The sequence below is a fragment of the Myotis davidii genome, unplaced genomic scaffold, assembly GCF_000327345.1.
Source record: "Myotis davidii unplaced genomic scaffold, ASM32734v1 scaffold6, whole genome shotgun sequence".
Classification (NCBI taxonomy): Eukaryota; Metazoa; Chordata; class Mammalia; order Chiroptera; family Vespertilionidae; genus Myotis; species Myotis davidii.
The window spans coordinates 17,965,974-17,971,765 of NW_006383011.1; the positions used below are offsets into that span (position 1 = coordinate 17,965,974).

At 40.2% G+C, this 5,792-nt stretch overlaps 1 protein-coding gene across 1 annotated transcript in view; it reads left to right on the plus strand.

The window, feature by feature from the left end:
- The window catches only part of THADA (thyroid adenoma associated), a 306,833-nt gene that overhangs the window by 73,161 nt on the left and 227,880 nt on the right, over nucleotides 1-5,792 (plus strand). The window contains exons 23-24 of the mRNA XM_006778691.2: nucleotides 3,137-3,269; nucleotides 5,323-5,436. Of these exons, the coding sequence (XP_006778754.1) occupies nucleotides 3,137-3,269; nucleotides 5,323-5,436 (247 nt within the window). The remainder of the gene's footprint in view (nucleotides 1-3,136; nucleotides 3,270-5,322; nucleotides 5,437-5,792) is intronic.

The following is a 5,792-nucleotide window of genomic DNA, read 5'->3' on the forward strand; positions in this document are numbered from 1 at the left end:
GTGTCCCAGCAACCACTGCCAACCTCGGAGAGAAAGCTGCCCTCGAGTTCCGACCGATGCCAGACAGTCCCGCTTCTCCCGTTTGAGTCTGGGTCCCCAAAGACTCGCCCAGAACTGAAGCCCAGAGCCTGAGACTCCTTCCCGATTGAAAAAGATAGCCACGCCCTCAGCTGCCAGCCTGCTCTGCCCAGACCTTTGTATTTTACTTCCACACTGCGCCCCCTCTGAGTCTCGGTATGTTTTTCTCTTTCCTTCTAGTTGTAGAATTTCCACTCAGTCAGCCTTCCTGTGGTTCTGGATGATGGCCGTTCTGCCTTTTAGTTGTATTTTTGAAGTGGTTGTGCAAGGCAGCAAACTCCAGTGTTTACCTATGCCTCCATCTTGGTTTCTCCTCATCTGTTATTTTTTTGAAAGTACATTTTCATTTCCAATATTTCCAGAATCTTTATTTTCATATGGGCTTGTTCTTCAGTACTGTGTGTTTTGGATAATTTCTTGCTCTTTTAAAATAGAAGTTATCCCTTCATTTATTTATTGAATATTCTAAAGTTATTTTAAGGAATAGCGATTGTTGGACCAGATAGATAATATCTCTTATCTTATATGTGGCTGGGGGACCAGGACTGGCCTGGGAGAGATGCAGAACTAGAAATCAAGGGAATCATAGAAATAAAATCCAACACGGAGTCCAAATTGGAAACCAGTCAACTGAGGTATTCTGTAGAAAAGCTGATATGATCCAGGGGAATTACAAAGCAGAACAAGAAGGTCTGGACTGGATGGTAGAAGTTGGTGCCTTGAACATTTCCCAGAGTTCCTGCAGTTCCTGGATCCTTGGCAGTGGGCAGAGAGGGCTCTGTGGAGGGCACTTTGCCAGCCTTGACCTTGGTGAACATTCTTCTGGCATTTGTTTTCAAATTCCCTAATTTAACAAGGAGCATTAAGTCTTGGTATGCAACACTCAAGGGAATGAATAGGGCTGGTCAACTGTTTATAGTTACAATAATCCAGAATCCAAATTAGGGAATTTCCTCTATGCCTTTACATAAAGTATTTCCTCAGTCATCTCATCTCCTACTTCCTTAACCCCACATATGTGGGCCTTCTACCATTCTGCCTACACATCCTTCAAAGTCCAGCACAAATTCTGCACTGTACACATCCTTCAAAGTCCAGCACAAATTCTGCAAATTCAATGGCACTGTACTGACCCCTTGTACACCTTGTGCCTAATAGTTGCTCTAAGTATATTGAAGCTTCAAGAAAGGAAAGGCCCTTGTGAAATGCAATATTTGGAAATAAGTGTGGAGACTATAAGCAAATGCTGAGTTGGAAATATGGAGGGGGAGTGGAGATGGGGACCAGTAAAGTGAATAACTTTACTAGAACAAAAGATGTGTGTAGAAATTTGGAAAAACTTTTTTTTTGTTTTTAAATATATTTTATTGATTTTTTTACAGAGGAAGGGAGTGAGATAGAGAGTTAGAAACATCGATGAGAAAGACATCGATCAGCTGCCTCCTGCACATCTCCCACTGGGGATGTGCCCACAACCAAGGTACATGCCCTTGACCGGAATCGAACCCAGGACCCTTCAGTCTGCAGGCCGACGCTCTATCCACTGCCAAACCGGTTTCGGCATGGGAAAACTTTTAAGGTTAGATTCAACTAGAAGGGTGTGGGCCAGGTCATAGGCAACCTTTCAAGCTGGAAGATTTGATCAAGATGGAACATGAGTTAGATTAAGATTTGTTAACAGTCAAGAGCCATTGTAAGTTCAGGGAAGGAAGGATGTTTCATGGTGAGATGGCTTACTCTGATCCCAGACCCGACTTCTCCAATTGGTTGGTTTTGGTAGAACCTCTATATACCAGATCTGTGACAGTGTTGGGGAGTATGACTGAACTAGTATTTGTTGTACTGGTATTTTAGTGCACTTGATAAGAAAATAGGAAAATATCCCCATCTCCTGCTTTTCCCCCTTACGTGGTGAATTTCTCCTACAGGATACTTGACCCTAGACTGCAGTATTCTCTATAAGCCAGTCTTACATTGCTAGTGGTCCTGTGGTGGGGAAGAAAATGCAAGTATATGAAGTCCACCTTTACTCTTAGATCAAGTAGGTTTCACTTACTTTACCTCTGTGTCTCCGACTTTTTGTGTGAATGGGTAGATCACAAAAAGATGACTTTTGCTTTAATTCTCTTTTTTCTTTTTCTTTTCCCTGCTCAGCCATTGTGGAGTAAATTAACCCTAATATACTTAAAATGTACTTTAAATGTATTTTCTTTGAATATGTACAATCTGTATAACTATAGAACATAAATTACCATCAAGTATACAGTTATGTTCTCTCTGTGGATACCGGAGTTTTGCAGTATTATAGAACATCTGTGTGAGCTTGATTAACCATTTTTAGGACATTGTGAGTATTGGTATAAGCCTCAGTAGGAAAGCTTATTTTGCAGATAAGACACATGCTTTATATGCTTTTTAAGAATAGAATCTTCAATAGCTTCAAATCCTAAAACCCATAATAAACAGAAAAGTAGAAAGTGGAACATTTTTTAGTTTTTCTCCCTCCAAATGTAAGGATATGTATTCTTTTCTAACAGTGATAATATGTATTGACTAGAGGCCTGGCATATGAAATTGTGCATGGGTATGGTCCCTAGGCCTAGCCTGCGATCAGGGCCATCTTCCCCAGCTGCCAGCAGCCAGCCCCGCCCCCACTGCCACCCACCCCAGTTCCCCATTTGCCATCCAGTGATGGGAGCCTTATGGCTGGGGGAGGGACTGAGAGGTCGGCCGTTCCCACCCGCTTGCTGGCCCCAACCCCTCCGCCCGTTGCCCTCTGTGTGTGGGGCGACCAGTGGGGCAGGGGCCTTGGCCTGGCACCGCCTGCATCCCCCCTCTCCCCCCCCACCCCGGGTCCCCGTTCGCCGTCGGTGATTGGAGCCTGCCAGCCGGAGAAAGTGACCAAGAGGTGGTCAGTGTACCTCATAGTGACTGGTCAAGTGGTAGTTCTGGTCGTTCTGCCTTTATGGTTGCTGGGCTTTTATTATATAGCATAGTTTGTACTTCTAACTTTTGGTACCTGATAATTCCAAATGTTCACTTTAATTATGCTGTTTAGATGCCCTACTGTGAGTCTGCAAAGGCTACCAGAACAGTGGTTACGGAATGTTTTAGAGGAAATTAAATGCAGTGATCCTTCATCTAAACTCTGTGCTACCAGGCGCAGTGCTGGAATTCCTTTCTACATACAGGTACGTATCTGCAGGCCCATAGCTGTTTGTTTATTTGTCTTTTGATAATAGCATATTCTGACCCGCTTGAGGGAATATTGCATAAGAGACATTTCTGTCTTTTCAGTACTATAGCATTTGTAGCTTTGTTTTAATGTGGGGACAGTGTGTTCCTGGACAGATCTGTTCTTGGAAAAAACCCTCGAAGAGGTCAGCCTTGAAATGAACAGAGGGTGGTATAGATTTCTGCCTGTTCATTAAGTAGACTGACATCACTGTGGCACATTCATTGCTCACTTCCAGGAAGTACACATGTTACCTTTTTTTGAATTATAAAAACATAGTCTTTCTCTCATTTCAAGACCCTTAAGACTCTAAGGCAACCAGTTTCTTTTAAACCCTTTCATAAAATGTCCATGTATAAAATAATCTTAATAGTCACTAACATTTATAAGTACTTTTTTCACACATATTATCTCATTTAATCCTTCCGTAAGCCCTACGGAATAGGTCCTGTTATTGTCTATGTATTATAGATGAAGAAACTGGAGCTTATAAAAGTTAAGTGACGCCAAAGACCACAGAGGTAGGAGCAGAACTAAGACTTAAGCCCAGGCAGTCTGACTCCTGAACCCCTCTCCATATGAGAATGGGTGTCTGTGTTTTCTTTTTAACACAAACGAAAGCATATTATATACATGGTTTTGCCCCTTACTTTTTTCACTTAATATTATACCTTAAAGATTGCTCCATAACAGCTTATCCAGGTATTGCTATTGGAAATGAAAATACTTTATCTCCATAATGCTGAAATTAAGAGACTATCACCTTCATGAATCCAAAGAATAAAAACCAAGTAGCTTGAAACTGAATAGCTTGAAACTTTCATTCTTGAGAGCCATAGCTACATACCTATGAAATGTGGCTGTTATCTGAAGCCCTCCACAACCACTAACCTATTTTCTTACTGTTGCTACTGTTATGAATCATAATGTAAATATCTGATATGCAGGATGGTCTTAAGTGACCCCGTGAAATGGTATTTGGCTGTTATCTGAAGCCCCCACCAACAACTAACCTATTTTCTATCGCTGTATATTTGCCTATTCTGGACATTTCATATAAATGGAACCGTATAATGTGATCTTTTGTATCTGCTTTAACTTAGCATAATGTTTTCAAGGTTCATCCATGTTCTAGCATGTATCAGTACTTCATTCCTTTTTATTGTCTCAACTGATTTGATATCCTATTTTTATGTTTATTGAACATTGGCAAAATGTTAACACAAAATAAATAAGCATCTCTTGAAAATTCAAATATAGGACCCCTTTCAAGTATATATTATTTTCTTTTGTCCTGTGACATTCTCATGCTACAATTTGATAGTCCTCCAGATAGACTCTTGTGTGAAGAATTTAATAACTGATCAATCTCCAGGGCATTTCCAAGTTCTTAAAATGAATTTAATCTTGAGGTTTGGGTTGTGTTTTTTTCCATGTGTTTTCATTTATTTCAGAGAGAGAAAGGGAGAGGAAGATAGAAACATCAGTGAGGAGAGAGAATCATTGATTGGCTGCCTCCTAGATGCCCCCTACGGAGGATAAGCCCGCAAAGCTGGCGTGTGCCCTCCCTGGGAATTGAAACATGACCTCCTGGTGCATCAGTCAGCGCTCTACCACTGAGCCATACCAGCCAGGCTTTTTGTTTTTAAAGAAGGAGTATTTTCTTGTTGAGGAAATTTGTTACTAAAACTGACTTGCTTATTTTATCTGAGACCTGCCACCTAATTATGGTCCTAAAAGGGTTGTCAACAAGAGCCATTCTCAACCTCTTAGAATTATATAATTAACAAGCAAACTACAAGTGACCTTAGAGATCCCATGATATCACCTTTATCCAATTTACAGTTGGAGAATCTGGGAGATAGATTAAATTACTTGCTCAAGGCCACATGGCTTAATGAATTTGCTTGATACCACATGTTTTTATAGAGGGGATTTTGCATTTTGGGATTGATTCTGGGAAGTAGCAAAATAAGAGTCTTGTTAATTTTTGCCTTATTTTTCCATAGGCACTGTTGGCATCTGAACCTAAGAAAGGCAAAATGGATTTGTTGAAAACAACAATGAAAGAGTTAATCTCTTTGGCTGGGCCTACTGATGACTCACAGAGTACAGTCCCCCAGGTAATAATAGAAGTACACAAACCCTGCTGGGAAGGCAGTGGTTTTAAATCTTTGCTGTACTTAAAAAGAAAAAAAAAAAACTATCCACTAAAGATATAGAACTCCTGAAGATAGAACAGACATTTGAAGCTTATTTTGATTTGCTTGTTTGTTTTGTTTCATTTTGTTTTTTCCTGTCTACAAAGTAAATTATTGTTTTAATTGATATATATAGACCAAAATGAACTACTTTTAAACTCTTGTGAAAACATCCAACTTGGATATTTTGTGATACTATTGCATCTCAAAATTTAATAATGTGCTTTCACTTTAAAATTTTACGTTGCTTGATCTACGTTTTGTAACTGAGTTGGATC